This window comes from Canis lupus, chromosome 29 (assembly GCF_048164855.1).
Source record: "Canis lupus baileyi chromosome 29, mCanLup2.hap1, whole genome shotgun sequence".
Classification (NCBI taxonomy): domain Eukaryota; kingdom Metazoa; phylum Chordata; class Mammalia; order Carnivora; family Canidae; genus Canis; species Canis lupus.
Genome location: NC_132866.1, coordinates 989,632 through 1,007,762, shown reverse-complemented (window position 1 = coordinate 1,007,762; position 18,131 = coordinate 989,632). Strand labels below are relative to the sequence as shown.

The 18,131-nt window shown below is 66.7% G+C and overlaps 1 protein-coding gene across 2 annotated transcripts in view; it reads right to left on the bottom strand.

Moving 5' to 3' along the window:
- Positions 1 to 18,131, bottom strand: part of STK32C (serine/threonine kinase 32C) — a 64,757-nt gene that overhangs the window by 15,560 nt on the left and 31,066 nt on the right. For both annotated transcript variants that reach the window (XM_072804815.1, XM_072804816.1), the window contains exon 2: positions 10,695 to 10,750. In XM_072804815.1, coding sequence (XP_072660916.1) covers positions 10,695 to 10,750 — 56 coding nt within the window. The remainder of the gene's footprint in view (positions 1 to 10,694; positions 10,751 to 18,131) is intronic.

Here is an 18,131-nt window from a genome sequence, read left to right as displayed (position 1 = left end):
TTCCCCAACCCAGGCCGCCTGACCACGCCACTCTGGGAGGCCCGAGGGCTGCGGGGCGCCAGGATTCCCGCGGAGGCAGTGGGGAGCACAGAAGGGCTGGAGGCCCCGGCAGGTGGAAAGGCTCCGCTTCGGCCCCTGACCAGAGAGCTCGGGGGTGCAGGGTCTGCGGCTGCGGACGGGCACCAGCACCCGAGCCCCCTCGCTCCCCCAGAACCCCCAGCACCCCCAGTCCCCTAGTCCCCCAGACCCCACAGCCCCCACAGCGCCTGCCAGCCCTGCCAGCTCCCCCCAGTCCCCCAGGCCCCCCAGGTCCCCCAGCCCCCACAGTCCCCCTAGTCCCCCAGCTCCCATAGCCAGCCAGTGCCCCAGTCCTCCCAGAGAGCTGGGGGCACGGGGTCTGCGGCTGCGGACGGGCACCAGCACCCGAGCCTCCTGGCTCTCCCAGAACCCCCAGCAACCCCCCAGCCCCCCCAGCCCCATCAGCCCCATCAGCCCCCCAGCCCCTCAGCCCCCCCAGCTCCTACAGCCCCCCAGCTCCCCCCAGCCCTCCAGCCCCACCAGCCCCATCAGCCCCCCAGCCTCTCAGCGCCCCCAGCTCTCACAGCCCCCCAGCTCCCTCCCAGGCTCCCCAGCCCGCCGCTTAGGCTGCGGCGTGTACACGGGGAAGCAGAAGTGCTTCAGCCTCTTAGGACTCGGCCCCCCCAGACTGGAAGCAGGCTGTCCACCCCGCCGGTTCCCCCAGCGCCCTGCTCGGCTTCCTGAGCCGCTTCCCCCAATCTCGAGGTGAAGCAGGGACGGGAACGAGGTCTGTGACCCGGCGCCAGGGCGGCTGGGGTTCCGCGGGCGGGAGGGGGCACCCAGGGGCGGCCCAGGAGCGGTGCTGGGTGACGCGTGGTGGCTGCCATTTGGATTCGACGCCGTGGGCGTGTTTGGCAGATTTAGTGATTCACCCCAAGCTCTGTTCCTTCCCAAGTAATTTCTGTTCCCCAGAAAGCAAATGCCTGACAGCAGGTACTTAAAGCCTCCAGGTTATAAGGCAAGTGTCTCCTGGGCCCCCTGGGGAGTGTCTGGAGCCTGGGAGGGCAGGCGGGCACCCTCGGAGGGAGGGGAGATCAGGGGCCACGGCACCGCCTCCCCCGCTATCCGGCCGCCGTGGGGCCGCCCTCCAGGACCCCGGGAGCTGGGGGCGCTGTCTCCCAGGCCGGGCGGCCAGTCCACGCAGTGGGCCGCAGTGGGCGTGCGGGAGGTGGAGGCAGCGGACCTGCGCGCCCCGAGCCCCGGGGTCCGACGTCCCTCAGCCCCACCCCTCGTCCCGCTCACCATTTGCTGCGCTGCCCGGCCCCGGCCGCTCTTCCAGCAGCCCCTTGGCCCTGGGATTCAGGGATTTGTCTGCCGGATGCCCCGCCAGCGCATGAGCAGGACTGGCTCACGGTCATGAGTATTTTAGTAGACGTTTGAAGCAGGAGGGTCCCAGTGCCACCCAGAGGAGCCTCCTTCCAGGCAGAAGGACCAGGGCCCCAGGATGCTCAGCGAGCCAACCGCGGGGTGACGTGTGCACACGGCCCCCCGCCCCGCCCGCCACAAGCCATCAAGCAGGCCCTGCACACCGGGGTCGGGTGGGGTTCACATCCATTGGCTCGTCCCATCCCTCCAGCGACCCCAGGGCAGGTCCGCCACGGCCCCGCCATATGGAGGAGGACTGTGGATGAGGAGGCGGGATGAGAGAGCGGCGGCCCTGAAGCCCCCATCCCGGCCAGCAAGGGAGCCCGGGGTTGGGGCCAGAACCACGAGACACGAGACACGACACCGCCTCGGCTGCCAGACGACGCGCTTCTCCTCTGGATTTGACAGAGTCGGGTAAGCGTCAGCCCCGGGGAGCGAGCGAGCACACGCGTGGGCGGGCAGGTGGCGGCTCCAGGCCCTGACACCAGTGACCAGCGACTGCGCCTCATCGGCCCGCGGGCCTCCCCACGTGGTTCTCAGCGCAGCAGGAACACCACCGGCGCGGTTCACTGTGGTTCTGGTTCTTTGCTGTGTTGTGTCTGCCTCTTCCTGGAGCCGACGAGTCGGTCATTTGGGAAGACGCTCAAGCACAAGCGGGCAGCAAAAGTCCCTCAGCAGGAGAGCAAGGAGTGAGTTTGCCCGTCGGGCACGGGAGCTTCCTCGGGGAACGTGGTCCTGGGGCAGGACAGACGGCAGGCCGCGGGAAACGAGGAGAAAATCCAGGAACAGGCCCAGCAGGCGAGGATGTATCCTAAAGGCCGCATCTCAAATTCGTGGGAAGATGCACTTTTTAACAAGCGATGTTGGGATCACTGAACGGCTTGACAATAAAAAGGTATAACTGGATCCATCGACGACAGTGACAAGCCAGGACAGACCGCGGGCCCACGAGTTCTAACCTGAGAGCTGACACGCCGATGTGATCACAGAGAACGCGACGGGGGCCTCCGTGACCCGAGGCCGGATGACAGTCCTGTGACATGACACCCCCGGCGACAAGGGCAAAGATCGATAACCAAGACACTACACGCAAAAAGTATTTTACGTGGAAAAAAACACCTAAAGACAACCCAGCGGAAGATATTTGCAATTTATATCAGAAACAAGACGTTAGAATCCTGGGTTCCTAACGAGCCTCTAAAAATAAAAAATTAAAAGCCCCCAGAAAAACAGGCAGAGGATGTGCAAACGGCCTCCTAACACGTAACATGATGCACCCACCCCCTTGCTCAGCGCAGGAGGTAGAGGGAGGCTCCCCGAGACGCCGGGGCTTGTCGGGCCGGTGCGAGTCCAAATTCTGGCAGGAGCTGCGGAGGCCAACGGAGTCGGGGCCGGCCCGGGCGGCTGCGTCCAGCCACTCACTCACGGGAGCGTTTACTCAGCTTCCGGCCCCCGCGTCCACGCCCGGGAACTAAGCCAAGGTCACGCGGGCAGAGCTACGCGGAGGCTCATGTGCAAACGTGTAGAAACCTGGTGAGTGAAGGGGCGAAGCACGAAGGCGGGGCCGGCGGCTCAGGGACCTGAGCGCTGACCTCGGACGCAGGTCGTGCGGACGGGTCACAGAGACACGCATGGATGTACACACCCAACTATTCCCAACGGGATAGTTACAGGAGGAAGAGGAAACGGGGTGACGAGCAGGAGAGGCCCCTCCTTCCTGAGCGACCACTTGACAGATTTCCACCCGGCCCCACGCCAGTCACCTCCACGAGCATTACAGTCAATGCAAAGGGAAATCTGTAAAAATTGGGAGCAAAATAAACTATAAAACTAGGTGTGTATCCAGGAGGCGGGACCCTCATCACAGGAACGACGTCAAGGGACCCAGAGGGGATGCCCCACGGCTCTGGACACGACAAGGCCTGTCGGGAGTGGCCAAGTGCAGGAACAGCAAGCAGCCCAAGTGCCCAGACTGTGGCTTGTAGGTGTCACCTCCGCCGGGAGGAGCGGGGGGTCCCACGGGGAAACCGAGGCCGTGCCCCTCGGGGCTTGAGCGTCACGTCACAGCTGCAAACAATGACACCCCCCAGGACAGCGACTGCGTCGAGAGGGCCCAGGAACCAGCGCGATGCGGCCAACGGGGGGTCGGGGCCACCGAGGATGGAGGACAGCGGAAGTGTCTTCACCGCGGTCGCAGCCTGGCGAGGGAACTGCTTTGCGAGCCGCGGGGAGGACGGCAGGGAGTCAGCTGCCCGGCGAGGGGAGCGAGGCCCGGATCCTCCCCCAGCTGCCCTCCGCCCACGCAGACAAGATCCGCTCGTCCTAGAGGAAGGTCACATGGCGGAACTGGCACCAAACTGCTTGGCATGTGAGCCTCACGGCGCATCAGGGGAGCGGCGTCCTCACCGGCCGCCCAATTCCAACGGGGACCGTGGCCGCGGCTCGTGGAACCCCTTCCACCCCGCAGGTCTACACCACGGCCGGCTCGCACGAGGGCAGGGCAGGTGGGGCCCGTCTGCAACCAACACATCACGACTGGACGGTCAGTGGAGGACGGACACGCAGGGAGAAGGGGCAGGGGCCAGCTGGACGGTGCCGGACTGACCGCACCAGGCTCCCTTCTGAGCCCCCGTGTAAATCGTCACCGTCACAACCACCAGACATCTGTGAGTCCGTGGGCAGGTGTGTGTCCCACCAGGTACCTGCTGCACGAACCATCCGCGCCCACGACCCCGGGGGGGTTGGTACCGGCGCTGTGGGAGCACACTCGGAAACGTTTGCAGGTACCACGGGCGCCTTGGGGGTGCAGGTCAGCCCCCCCATGTGGGCAGCGGCGGAGACACGGTGGCCGACCACTGGGAACGGGTGTTTATGCCTGAAGTTTCCCAACATTAAACGTGAAAGAAGACGCGAGGCCACCCCCCCAAGTGTGGAGCCTGGGGGGCCTGCAGCAGCCCTGCGGCCCCCGGGAACCGCTGAGGGCCCAGCTCAGCGCCAGTGCTTGGGGTGCCTGGAGGGGGGATCCTGGGGGCTGAGGGTGGGCTGAGAACCAACAGGCTGGCGGATACCCTGGCTGGAGATGGACCCTCGGGGCTCCCAGGGCAGCACCCACGCCCCCAGCCCTGAAGGCCGCCTCTGGCCGCGCAGAGGAAGCCTCCTTCTCAGCTGGGACACTTGTGGGGGCTGTGGGCCCCCCTCGGCCGTCCGCTCAACACCAACGCCCAACGCCGTCCAGGGGCTAGAACGAGCCAATGGGTGCGGGCGTGCTCCTCGGGAATCACTCCCTAGGGAGACGGCTATCTAGAGGCACAGAAGCAAAGCCCGGGGACCCAGTGACCAACCCAGTGAGGTCACGCGGCACCCTGGGCCACTTCGGAGCTGGTGATGAGCCGTCTGCCAGCCGCTGCTCCGGGAGGCTGTCACCCTGGGCGTCCTTGGGCCTGCACGTCCGCAGGAGACGGTGACCGCTGGGGGAGCGCCCGGCACCTGTGGGTCCCATCTCGCTTTGGCCCCCCGCCTGGCGGCGTCCAGGGCAGACCCCTCTCCCACTGGGCTCCCCGTGGTGGGTCGGGGGGGGGGGGGCGCTGTGCCCTCAGCCCTGCCCTGGCTGCTGCTGTCCAGCCTCTTGTAGCCAGGCGCTGACCTCCCCCTGAGGCATGCACGTGCCCCTTTGGCTCTCCGGCCAGCGTCTTGTGCCCCCAAACCTTCGCTGTGGGAGCCCCCACCGCCCCCGCCCAGCAGGGCCCCTTCTGTGACGGGGAATGGACACGGGTCAGCTGGGTAGAGGCCCCCATGTGACTGCTGGCTCTGTGGCCAAATGCCTCCCATCAGGGCGGCCCAAGGAGGAGCTGCGTGCAAGGTCGCTCGTGCAATCAAAACGTGAACGTGAGCCGGCGGGGGGCGGGGCAGCAGCGCAGGGAGCCCAGGTGCGGCTGAGCCGCTGGCTTCCCCCAGGGAGGCTGATGCGGGGGGGGGGGGGGGGGGGGGGGGGGGGGGGGGGCGTGTCGGGTGCTCAGGGCTGGAGCACAAGCACGCCCGGGACCCCGGGGCCAGATGGAGGCCACGCTCAGGGTCCTCGAGTCCTCAGGGCCCTTGGGGCACGTCCGCACCTCCTCTCCCGGGGGTGAGATGCTCTGCTGAGTGGCCGGACCCGCCGTGTTCCTCTGTCTGTCCGTCCGTCCGTGCGGGACACTCGGGTCCCCGCCCCCTCTGGGCGCCTGTGAGCGTGATGCAGCCCTGCCCCGTCCTGCGGGGCCCGGCGGTGGGATGGACAGACCGTACGGTACCTTGTGATGTTTTAATGGCACAGTTTTAATTAAAAAAAAAAATCTCTTCTGTTCATTGGGCTATCCATGATTTCAACTTCTTCTATCATCAGCTTGGATGATTTTCTACTTTGCTTGGCCTCATTTGGGGCTTTGCTGATTTGGGCCGTTGTGTGTGCGAGTGTATCTGTGAGTGTGCGAGTGTGAGTGCACAGACTCGAGCGCCGGCTTCTCTGGGATGGGATGAGGCTCTTCACCACCGTGGGTCCTGGTGGCACCTGTGTGGCTCTGAGGGTGGAGCCCTGTGGGCTTGGGCACATGCGGAGACAAGTGGCCCTGCCCAAGGGTGGCCGGTGCCAGGCCGCTGGCTCCCACAGACACCGCTGGACACGCGGAGTCCTCGTGCCGCTGCTAGGCTGCCTTCAGCAGTGCTTCCTGAGGTTCCCCAAGGCGGGCGGCGTGGTCGGGTCACACCTGAGCACGCGATGGGAACAGAGTGCATGGACCTGGATTTCTAGACCCAGAGTCAGATCCGGTGCCCGGGCGTCTCAGGGGAGGACGCCGTACACAGGCTCTGGCGCAGCTGCGGGCGGCTGGTCACTTACGTCCTGAGGTGTGGCCGCAGCCGTCGCTGGGCGTCCCCGCACACGGGGCCCACCAGGGAAGACGCACGGCCCCCAGCCCCAGGCCCGCACTTCCCACACTGGCCCCCACCTCCCCACTCCCGCCTCCTCTCCGGGGTCCACGTGAGGATCCGCTGGTCGCAGTGGGGTCACGAGGCTGCTCAGGGCTGTCGGGGTCTGTGGCAAGGCGCGCTGTACTCCATCACCCCGGTCCTTTCCCCGTGAACTGGAGAGATGCAAGACAGGCTGGTCCGGGCGCTTCATCCCCGGCAGCTGGCCGGTGCTCTCCTCGTCTCCACAGATAAGCCCCCGAGAGCTGGACCTGGGGGAAGGGGGGTCCCCAGGCTGCACAGCTGCGTAGGAGCCCCCATCCCTGCCGGGTTTCACAGCAGCGCCCTGACTCAGACCCCACGGCCTCCTGATGGGTCCGGGCCGGCTAGTGGATGGAAGGGAACACGCCTGCCCACCTGCAAGTTGGCAGCAGCAGGCATGCCCAGAAGCCTCTGTGGGAGCTCCAGCCCCGCCTTTCTGTAGGCCCAGAGGCGAAGAGGGTGCCCTGGGGGGCAGGGCATGCAGGGCAGGGGTGGGAGGCCTGGCCAGTGACCAGCAGAGACCCACCCAGCGTCAAATGGGGCCACTGAGGCCAAGAGGAGCTGAGGTGGAGGATCAGGGTCAGGATGGTCCCACTCTATCACCAAATAGTGCCCCCTATGCAAAAGCCACTCACGTCTCTGAAAATGCACGTGGGTCAGGGGACTCTGGACCCACAGGGGGACACTGCGGCCCCAAGGCTCAGGCCTTTGCTTCCTCCAGGGCTGTGACCTTCTATTGCCTCGACCTTCACTTCCTGATGCTCTGGCAGCCTGAGCCGGTGCCCACCTGGGGAGGCTCTGCAGACCCCAGTCCCCAGGGGAGACCCCGCCTCTGCCCCGTGGACAGCATCCCCTGGGGCCTGGATCTTCCAGCAGGAAGGACATTCAGGTCGGCAAAGCCGGATTGATCCCCACCCTCTGCAGCACTGCCCCCTGCCGGGCCGGGCGCATGGGCCACAGCCAGTGACACTCAGGTCCTCGGGCTGCATGGGCCACAGTGGCCGTGGGAACACAGGGGTCAGCAGGGGCTGGGGGGTGGGGGGCACGGGGTGCGAAGGTGACAGACGTCACAGTTCCTAATAAATTGGAAAGCCAGAGAATAGAATCTGCTATTCACAATAACAAACCGCTAACGTGCACGACAGTTCGAGTAGTAACTATAACGACGATAGACAATACACAGAACACATTAAGGAATAATATGAAAATATAATATTTAAACAAAATAGTACTAGGTCTCTAGTTGGGTAAGATGTCAAGTCTCTCTTAATCTCTAAGTGTGATTCCTACCCAAACTTCGTGAGTTTATTCTGGTCTTGACAACATTTATTGAAAGTTCAAGTGAAAAAATAAACATGAGGACAGCCAGCAGCTTGGAAGGGCGTGGGGGGCGCGGGGGCAGGACGGGGGTGGTTGGTGGCCGGTGGCGCGGTGGGGGGGCGCAGCAGGCTTGCCCCACGCAGGGCGCAATTCCAGGTGCTAAAGGATTCCTCTCCCCTCTCCCTCCCTACACTGTCGGCTCTGTTCTGGCGGTGACCGCGCTCGTGGGGAGGCTCCTGGTCCTACAAGGGCGCAAAGAGCTGAGGCCCACAGGGCGGCCGGGGACAGGGAGGGGGCAGGGAGGGGGCACTTGGGGACAGGGAGGGGGCAGCTGGGGACAGGGAGAGGGTGCCTGGGGACAAGGAGGGAGCAGCTGGGAACAGGAAGGGGGTAGGGAGAGGGAGCAGCCGGGCAGGGAGGAGGTCCGGGGAGCAGGGAGGGGGCGGGGAGGAGGTCCGGGGGCAGGGAGGAGGGGGGGCGGGGAGGAGGGGGGGCGGGGAGGAGGGGGGGCGGGGAGGAGGTCGGGGGAGCAGGGAGGGGGCGGGGAGGAGGTCCGGGGGCAGAGAGGAGGGGGGGGCAGGGAGGAGGGGGGGGCAGGGAGGAGGTGGGGGGGCAGGGAGGAGGTGGGGGGGCGGGGAGGGGCGGCCGGGGGCAGGGAGGAGGCCCGGGGTCCCGCAGCTCCCCCCGCCTTGGGCGGAGTGCCCGGCCCCGCCTCTCACGGCGCCCGCCGGAGGGCACAGCGGGGAAGCCGGGTCGCGCCCCCCCCCGCCCCCGGGCCCCGCAGGAGGGCAGAGGACGGCGCGGACCCGGGGGGAACCTCCGCAGCCGCGGTGAGCCCCGCCCCGCCCGCCCCGACTACGTGACCCGCCCGGGCCAATCAGAGTGCGGCACCCCGCGTGATTGGCGGGGGGCGGGAGCCCGCGGTCGCCCCCAGCCAATCAGAGGGCGGCGCGCGGGCGGGGGCGGGGCCGCCCGGGCTGGTGACGCAGCCCCGGGATCCCGGGCCGCCCCCGCCCCTCCCCTCCCCTCCCCCCTCCCCTCCCCCCGGGGCGTGGGCAGCAGGTGCGGGACGTCCTGGGCCCCGAGCTGCGCACCGACAGGTGATCACAAGGGCTTGGGTACTTGCATCACAATAAAAAACAATTAGGAAAAGAAAAAACCAACCAGTAAGCAGCCTTCACGCCCAAGGACCAGAACCGCTTCCAGGCGCTGCTGCCCCTGGGGTGAGCGGCCACTTGGTCAACAGCCGGCGCCGGCACAGGGGCCACTCGGCCCCTCCGGAGGTGGGGGCGTCCGTGGGCTCCGGCTGCACACGGCCACCTGACCCAGCGGCCTTCACGGCCATTCTCCCGAAGCCAGCCTTCCCCGCGCCCGCGCCCGCACCCGCGCCCGCTCCTGCAGAGGCCGTGGGGAGAGGCTCCCTGGGCTCGGCCCCACGCTCGGGAGCGGGCTCTCTGCAGTCCTGCCGAGCTTCCAGATCCTCCTTGTCCCCCAGGGGTCCCCGCCCTAGCCACCGAGGACAGCCCGAAGGACCAGAGCCCAGGTCTGTGGCAGGCCCTTGGCGTCTCCACATTCCAGACACGGTCCAGCGCGGGGCGCCCTGCAGGCCTAATTAGGCGGCCTCGTTAGGGAGCAGTCACAGGCAGCCTGCATCCAGGATAAAGTCCCAGCAGGACCTGACGGCCCCCACACCGCTGTGCGCAGCTCTGCTTCTGGGACCCTGTGGCCAGCTGGCTTTTTAAAGCTAAGAACTGGTCAGAGGAGCCAGAACCCTGGAGTTCTGCAGACGTTGGGGGGGGTGGGGCAGGGGGGGCTGTGCTGCCCAGGGGGGCATCAGGAGCAAGAGGGGGACGGTGGGGATGGGGAGGAGGCAGGGGACAGTGAAGTGTCTGCCCCAGCTCAGCCCCAGCACTGCTCCTCGGCCTGTTTCCGACTGTCTGGGTGGCGTCCCTGGCTGCCCATCCAAGCCACTCCTCCTGAAGCCCAGACAGGGCTGGTGCCCTCCAGTGCTGACCCGAACCCTAAGCCCCACCCTCTCTGCCCCAGACCTTGCCCACACCCTCTGTGGCCCTAGGGACAGAATTCACCCTCAGCCCGGACAGGCAGGGAGGGCAACTCGCAGATGCTAACAATACTCTCCTTAACAAAAGGGTGCTTGAAGGAGTTCTTGCAAAGGCGCTAATTGCTCTGGTTTAGAATGTCCCCAAGCCTCAGGGGAGCTGAGGCACGGTGTCCCAGCATCCCAGCATCCTGACAGCTGTAGGGAGCGGGAGCAAAGCACCCCCCCCCCCTCCAGCCTCTTCTCTGCTCAGGAGAAACTCTCCACTCAGAAGTGATCCATCTCCAGCTGACCCCTCAAGGCAGCGCCCCGGAGCTAATTTTAACCTCCTCAGAGTGCTCGTTAAGCCTCTTTGAATTATAATTACCCCCAGTCTCTAGACACTACAAGGCAGCAATCAGGAAGTTAGATGTGGACAGGAGAGACAGAAGGAGCGGGACGGTCCGGAGCAGCGCGGTGCCGGGGACCGATGAGGACGCACACACGCTCAGCTGCACCGCGGCCCTGCCACCCACATGCACCAGGGGCAGCCTGGCCTCTGGGCTCCGAGTGTCACAGCGACCCCGCACACTGAATGTCCACTGCCACCCCCTCCCCGCCGTGAGGCACTTCCCTCTGAGGACTTGAGCGGGCGCCAGTGTCTCCAGTGGGTGGGCGTCAGGGTCGTGGTCCCGCAAAGCCCAGCAGCTGTGCCATCTGCACCCGAGGCTTCCAGCTGAGTTAGGGACCCCCAGAGACCTGGACTGAAGACCCTAGCGCTCCCGAGCAGGCTGACGGCCCACTGTGACCCCCCCCCATCACCAGCCCCCCAGGCACAGGTGGGGCTGGCCTCCCCGGAGCTGGGGGCCGCGGGGACGCTCCTGCCACAGCCGCCCTCCTGGCTCCACCTTACCTTGCCAAAGCTGCCCTTTCCAATGGCTCGAAGGATCTGGAAGTGGTCAAAGTTCACTGCGGAAGAAACAGAGGGACGTCAGGTGAGGTGGCAGCAAGGCCCTGGACCCTCCACAAGCCCCCAGCTGGAGTAGCCGCCCAGGGGCCGCCCCCACCACTGCAGGGAGCCCCCCCGCAGCCCTCCAGCCACGCTCTGTGCCCTGGAAGTGGGCCCGGGGCCCGGCTGGAGGCTCAACTCAGGCTCGTGTGTAAGCAGGGAGGGCCTGCGCCCAGGCAGAGAGCTGGGGCCTGGGGGCCACACGTCCCTGTCCCTGGGCTCATTGCGGGGCCACCCCGCCCCCTGTTCATGGAGCATGAACAGGGCAAGTGGCGCCCAGAGCAGCCCTCTTCAGCCCCAGGAACCCAGCCACCGCTACCCTGAGCTGCCCTGCAAACAGGGATCCTGGGCAACGGGCCCCCCAGCCTCCTGCTGAATCTCCTGGGGGTTCACAGCATGAGCTAAAGGGGAGCCTGCCACCACCCGGGGTGAGTAATAGGGACTTTCCAAAGGGTGTCCCCAGGCCTGTGTGAAAGCACCCCGGTCCTGATTTCTCTTGACCTTCTCCAGACATAAGCCCCTCCCAGAGACCCGGGTCCTTGGAAATCGCAGCTTTGCTAACTGTCACGGGCTCAAGAGAGATGCTCCCCGCCCTGCACACACGGTGCCCCCCGGGGCAGGGGGTCATCTGCGAGTGACAGCAGCTTGGAAGCGTTCCTCAGGGCTCTGAACCTGATGTATAACGTCCACTGCACTGGTTCCCTGCCCTCGGGCGTCTCGGCCCCAGGCAGCCCAGCCCAGCCTGGCTTTCCACCCGTGCCCCCCCAGGGCGCAGCTCCCCCAGCGGACTCTCCGGCCCCAGCTGGCCCCACCTGTGCCCCACATCAGAGTCCCCCAGGCCTGCGCCCCCCCAGGTCTGCACCCCTCCACATCTGCGACCCCTCAGGTCCGTATGCCCCCACAGGTCCGTCCCCCTGGGTCTGTGCCCCTCCAGGTCTGTGTGCCCCCACGTCAGAGTCCCCCAGGCCTGCGCCCCCCAGGTCTGTGCCCCTAGGTCAGAGCCCCCCAGTTTGTGCTCCTCCACGTCTGCAACCGCCTAGGTGTGTATGTCCTCCAGGTCTGTGCCCCCAGGTCTGCACCCCTCCAGGTCTGTGCCTCCCCAGGTCGGTGCCCTTAGGTCAGAGCCCCCCAGTTCTGTGCCCCTCCACATCTGTGACCCCTCAGGTCTCTATGCCCCCCAGGTCTGCACCCCCGAGTCTGTGCGCCCCCAGGTCAGAGCCCATCCCCCCCATGACAGGGCTGCTACATGGCCCACAGCTGTCCTTTCTCTTTCTCTTCAGGTTCAACTAGACCCTGGCTCTAGTTTCTGGGACACGTGCCCGGGCACTTGTCAGAGGCGAGGGTCCCCAGATGGCTGTTCCCACCCACCGGGAGCGGAACTTGGCCTCAGCATCCCACCTGAGCACAGCGTGTGCGGCCCAGCGTGTGGAGCCCCTCGGAGGGGAAGGGGGGGCAGGCGCCCTCCCCGCTCCCCACAGACGCCCAGCAGGGGCGCCCCGGAGAGCGCAGGGGCCCAGCAAAGGCAAGCACCGATTTTAGAGAAAGGCACAGACCCCGGACTGCAGGTCTTTGCGGGGCAGGGAGGGATGGCAACGGAGGGTGTACCGGACAACAGGTCAGAAGCACAGGACACGTGCACCATGTCCCTCACCCCACGTTCACACCCTGGAAAGCCAGGTTGTCACGGACGGAGGGTCCGAGGGAAAGGGACACTCGGAGGTCTGCCGGGCACGGAGGTGGGGAGCTGCGGCCTCGTCCACGCTGGCTGGCCCTGTGGCCTTTCCTGGGCCTGCTTCCCGGGGAGGGGAGGGAGGGCATGTACCCACTGCACGTGCACCCCACTGTGGTTCTGAGACCCCGGGGCTGGGGGGGGCACGACCGCAGACTGGGTTCTGAGCCAGCCACAGGGAGGCTTCACCGGGGCGGGGGGGGGGGGGAGGGGAGGTCCACGAGCACAGTGCCCAGGGCACGGCCACGGGGCCCAGGTGGGCGCGGGCGTCCTGACGTCCCTCTCGACTCCCGGACTTCGCGTAGCCGCCTGCACTTTCCTCCCAAATCCCCAGCTGCTGCACAGAATTCGGCCCCACTTCTGGGTAAAGTTCCACCCCTGCCCCCCAACACCCACCCCTCAGCCAACAGCAACGAGGTGGGGCCAGCAGGCGGGACGGGCAGGGGGTCGGGCTGGTCCTCACCCAGGGCGTGGGCCCCGGGGCCTGCTGACACGGGTGGGGCCCAGCTCCGTGGGGGAGGATGCTGGTTGACCTACGCCAGGCCTTGGCGGCCCTGCACGGGGTTTCTGGCCCAGGGACACCATCACCCGCTTCCCCGGGGAGACACCACCATGTCACCAGGAGAAGGAAAGGTAACGTGGCCCCAGGGTCCTGCGGTCTGTGTGGCTCCGGGTCAGGAAGCTGAGCGCCGCCCGAGGGAGGGAGCCGTGCCCAGGAGGCACCGCTCTGGGCTGGGCCACCCCGACCCTGTCCCCAGGGCCCTCCTGCGGCGCGGGTGACACGGGCACAGGCGCTCCCTGGGACGGATGAATATTTAAAACACAAAGGATTAAGAATGTTTATTCTTCAAGGAAGGCTTTTATTCCACGGAGCCGGCAATCACGGCACAGCCGGCTATGAAAATAGGTCACCTTGACGCCGAGGGGCCAGGGAGGTGCAGGAGCTGGCCGGGTCCTTCCCAGGGCTGCGGGTGCCCGGGCCCCACCTGCGGGGGTCCTGGAGGGATTTTCCCCACTCGCCCAGGCGGGAACCCCAGCACCGGACAGAACTCGCCGGGGGCTCTCGCACGTTCTCCGAGGTTCTCCCGGCTTCACCGGGAGCCGGACCATCGCCGGGAGAAGCCAGGAGCTCTCCTCCGGGAGTGCCGGCGACACGCAGGCAGGCACACTGCCCTCATCTCCCCGCAGCCCGACCCCACCCGACCCTCTGGCCACCGTGACACGGGCCGGCGTCACTCCCAGATCCCGACGCTGGCCTCGCACGGGACAAGGCGGCGAGAAGCCAACAGGTGGCGCTTGTGCAGATGCCCCAGAATCCAGAGCCCAGGTCAGGTAATATTTGAACTTTTCCCCTAAAAATAAAACAACGGTCTGCTGATTTGAACTCAGCGCTCGCCCTCCGTGGGCAGAGGAGCACACCCGACAGCAAGGCCGTAGGGGACCCGTGAGTCCCCGTGAGATTCGGGCTGAAAACGCAGCCCTTCCACCAGCCGGTGCCCCCGGCCGGGAGAGCAAGAGAGGAGGTGAGCCCTGGGAGCGTAAAAATAGAGCCTGAGTCACCGCGGTTGTTACTGGTGACACGGAGCCCGCGCCACGGGGTGGGGGAGGGGTGCCTGAGTCACTGGGGGGAGGGATGCCCACGCCACGGTGGGGGAGGGGGAGGCCAGCCTGCTCCTGACGCCCCAGCCCAGGTCCCCACACCCTCAGGGCCCGGGACATGGGCCCCGCGTGGAGGGTGACGGGCCCACGGCCATGGGATGAGCCCCCTCCCCAGCCCGCCTTCCAGCACCCAGGGGAGGCCCGGCCCCCCGAGCTCCGGGTGAGCCCCACACCAGAAGTGGGGATTACTTGGAAAGCTGTGGCCCTAAGTCACACGTCACAGTTGCCGAAATCCACTCAGAAGTGGATGGCATTTTGTCAAACCTACGATCCAGAAAACTCCCGAAGAGAACCATGGGGTCCAGCTTAGGCGGGTGCCCTGCAGTTTGCGCGGCCTCTGGGGGAGCCCCGGCCCGGCCCCCACCGCGCTCCTCAGGGCGCGCAGACCGGCCCACATCAGCGGTCACCAGGTGGGCACCTAAAGGCGGCACCAGGGCCCCGTCCGCCCAGGCCGCCAGCTCTGCGGGGCCGACAGGGGCACACGCCTCAAGCTGGACGCTGCCTGGCCCTCCCGGTCCTGACGCCTGCAAGCTCTGAGCTGCCCCCTGGTAGGGGACGGATGCTCCCCTTTCACAGGCGAGGAAACCGCTGAGCATCCCGGCTACACAGGGCCACTAGCCTGCCCTGCCGGCCTGGGGATGCGAGGACCAGGGTGGGGCCCACATCCTCACGGCCCAGGGCTGTACTCGTCGCCACACAAACAGCATTAAGTCTGATTCAGGGAAGAAAGCACAGGGCTGGTGCCGGGAAAGACGGGGTCACAGGCGGGGCGGGGGTTCCCGCATCAGAGGCACCCCCGGAAATGGCCTTCTGACGGAGGCACGTCCTCCGCGGCCTGTGCTGCAGGCATGGCCACTGGCCCCAGCAGGGCTCCCGGCCCAGCGCTGCTGACCACCTGGGGAGGGGCGGGCAGCCTCTATTCGCAGCCTGGCCCCGTCATCCCCCCGTCATCCCCCCACCATCCCCCCCACCATCGCCCCTCTGTCAGCCCCCTCCATCCCCCGCCATCCACCCCGCCATCGCCCCCCACCATCACCCCCCTTCATCCCCCCTGCCCTCGCCCCCGGCTCCACCCCCCCACTCCCACCCCCCCACACGTGAACACAGGCTCCCGTACCACGGGCAAGGTCGAACCCCAGCGCACAGGAGCCCAAGCCTTTCCAGAGCCAGGAGGTCACACGGGGTGTGTGTGAGGCTCAGGTGGGCGCAGGGCCCCCCGCTGGCCAGTCCCCGGGGCTGCTGTGGGATCCACTTCCCAAGCCCTCAGCCGGGACCACGGGTCACTGAAGGGCCAGGCCCGCTGCTGGGGCGCCACGGGAGCCCGTGGGACACGCAGGGGCACAGCTCAGGCCGGGACCCGGAGCACGGCATCACGTGGGGGGCGGGAGGCAGGCTCAGCCGCACATGACCCCAGATACCACTGCGGCCTCGGGGCACCACACACACACCCTGAAACTATGGTCAGGGTCCCCCCGCCCTCCGGGAGCCGGCAGGCCAGCCTGGCGCCCACGTGGCCACACTGACAGCCCCCGAGGATGGGAGCACCGGTCCTGGGGAGCCTCCTGGGGGGCGACCATCTGCCCTTGGCCTCTGCCCACACCGGGGCCCACACCTGCCGCAGGCCCCCCAGGCCAGAGCCAGGCCGCGGCTGACCCGGAGCCCACGCAGGCCACTTCCCGAATATCCAGGCACCTGAATGAAGGAAACAGGGCTGCCGGAGGGGTCCGGGGTCTTCTGAGAGGACACTGCACACAAGGTCCCTGTCGGCCCCCCAGGCCCACCCCATCCACCTCGAGAACAGCCTGTCACTCCACCCACAATGTCCTGCTTACAAAGTCCTATTGTTTAAACTGAGAGAGAGAGGGCCGTGGGGGTCCCGGTGCTTGGCTGGTGTCAGCGGGTCAGCCCCACACAAGCCCACCCCACACCCCACACTCCGACCCAGAGGCCGGTGGCAGACCCCGCAGGCAGAGGGCCGGCCTGTGCACAGGGTGTGGGGCAGGCGCAGGCCCCAGACGGGACCCCCTGGGCTGGCCCCACCCCACCCCACAAGCCAAGGGGCCCCCAGAGCCCCCTGAAGCGAGTCCATGAGGCAGTGCAGACCGTCTCCTTGTAGAGCTCAACGGCGAGGCGCACGGGCCACAGCCCGCAGGCATGTGGACGGAGAAGCGTGTCTAAAAGTGCAGGGAACGTGGCCACGGAGTCCAGTCGCGGCCGCCTCGAGGGCAGCACAGGACGGGGTCACCCGGGGCAGGGCCCACGGTGTGGGCGAGGCTTGCACGGGGAAAACCAGGAGATGAGCCTCAGGAGGTCGCCCTCACCAGAGGCGATGGTGCGGCCCCGGGCGGTGGGGGGGCGTCAGGATGCCGCCGGGCGTGGGCGGCGGGAGCGGCTGGGGGCACCCAGAGGTGCCCACGGGGAGGCGCGCCATGCACAGGGCGACCCTCGATGCAGCCAAGAGGTGGAGACACGCGGAGCCCCACAGCCCACACGCGGGGTCGCAGGACGCTGTGCCGCGCGACACATGCCACTGCGCCACGGAGCAAGCTGCGCTCCGACACCCGCGGCATCAAGGCCAGACCTGGAGACCCTGGTGCTCCTCCCGACACAAACAGCCCACACCGCGGGTGGCGAGGCCCAGGGACGCCCAGGACACGGACGGTGGTAGCCAGGGGCCTCCAGGGGGACCGTGCGTCCTTGGGAAGACGTCCTGGGACTGGACGGAGGCTGCAGTGGTGCTGCCGACGGCTCACCTTAAGGTGGAGAATTTTCTGTTATGTGAATTTTGCTTCAATAAGTAGCAATAATAAATATTTTCGAAAGTGAGCCACTAGCATGTGGGCTGGGGCCAGATGGGAGGGGGCCGCCGTCGCCTGGCCCCACGCAGACGCCCCCGTGGTGGGGGTCGGCGGTCAGGGCAGGCCTGTGCAAGGGAAGGGCACCCAGGGGAGCCCGACTCATGGGTGGGAGGGCCCGACGAGGGAGGGAGGAGGGAGGACGCGGGGGCACAGCTAGCCGGGGGACCAGTCAGATGTGAACGGGCACAGCCAGTTTCCTATTTCAAGGTGACCCCCACCCCGTGGGAGGCAGGGGGAGGGACGGTCGTTAATCCTATCTCCGCTCACGGGAGACGAAGAAACCGTGTGCACAGCTAAGGCAGCTCCGTCTTGACCCCTTTGCTTCCAAACCACATTAAACTACAGTAAATTCATGCAAACCCAAGCCCCACCATCAAATCTGTATTTTATTTATATTCAGCCCAGTTTCGATAAAAGGATTCCAGGCAGCGCTGCATTTCCTTGGCCGGCAGGGCAGCAGAGCCGCGGGGTGTCTAGGGGGACATGAGAGCCTCTGCAAGGAGCCGGGGAGGCCAGGTGGCCTCCGCCCCCGTCTGCGGGGACCCCGGCTCCCTGGGCATCCGCCCTGGTCATCGACCGCAGCCAGCCCGGGGCTTCTGGAGCTCGGGAGGAGTGTCCACCACGGTGGCGGGGGCAGAGGGGGGTGGACAGCAGCCAGGAGGGGCAGCCGGGGACAGGAAGCCAGCGGAGAGGGCAGGGTCCAGGCCAGGCCGCACCCGAGCCTGCTCCCATCACGCCCCCAGAGCCTCTGTTCCTCTGGCTGACGGAGTCTCTTCCTACTAAAGTCCCCCCTCGAGTTTGGGTTCCCAGGCAAGGCTGCCTCTCGGACCCCCCACCCCCGTCCGTGCCTTCCCACGTCTGCCCCCACGAGGTGTCACGGTGGACACCGGTGCCAGGGGCCTCGTTCTTCTGCACCCACTGCCGACGGGTCCGTCCGGTCCCACAGAATCCCTGCAGGGCTGTTCGTTCCCTTGAGAAAACTGACACTTTGAGGACACCTGCATCCACTGAACTGCTGTGTCCTCACCCACGTCAGACATTCTCCACCTGGATGTTGCGCACCTGCTAACCGTACAAGGTGTTTTAACAGCTTTG